The sequence below is a fragment of the Penaeus monodon genome, chromosome 31 (assembly GCF_015228065.2).
Source record: "Penaeus monodon isolate SGIC_2016 chromosome 31, NSTDA_Pmon_1, whole genome shotgun sequence".
NCBI lineage: Eukaryota > Metazoa > Arthropoda > Malacostraca > Decapoda > Penaeidae > Penaeus > Penaeus monodon.
The window spans coordinates 25,689,491-25,689,972 of NC_051416.1; the positions used below are offsets into that span (position 1 = coordinate 25,689,491).

Consider the following 482-nt stretch of genomic DNA (forward strand, 5'->3'; position numbering starts at 1 on the left):
TGGCTTTATACTTGTTGGCTGATGTCCTGTGGCATAGTATAATATGATTTACTAAACTCCCATAATTTGTTTCTACACCAACGTAACATTACTTCAGCTGCATTTGGCATTTCCCTTCATCTCCAACATTATCATCCTCCCGTAATCTTTTCGATTAGAATGCACAGTATTTCTTATTACCACCAGTGATTGTTAATGCGCAGAGCTACTTCTAGCGTCGAGGCAAGTAGTAACACAAGTCTACCCGGAAATAACCAGTATCTATGGGCATAATGTTCCCAAACAGGCTGGCTCACGCGACTAGGCTCTGGATCCTGTCTCGGTAAGATTATTTTACGATAAAATACGTCACTTAGGACACGTATGTTGAAACCTTCGCTGTTATTCTAATACAAGGTCAAGTATTGCTAATGGTTATCCCACACATTGGATATTTGTACCGTAAGAGCAAACTACGGTGTAAGGAAAATGTGCAGAACAAG

The 482-nt window shown here is 40.2% G+C and overlaps 1 protein-coding gene across 1 annotated transcript in view; it reads left to right on the forward strand.

Annotated features, from left to right (window-relative positions):
• Positions 1 to 272: 272 nt before the first annotated feature.
• LOC119592939 (sialin-like) overlaps positions 273 to 482 on the forward strand; it is a 29,942-nt gene continuing 29,732 nt past the window's right edge. The window contains exon 1 of the mRNA XM_037941831.1: positions 273 to 322. Within this exon, the coding sequence (XP_037797759.1) occupies positions 273 to 322 (50 nt within the window). The remainder of the gene's footprint in view (positions 323 to 482) is intronic.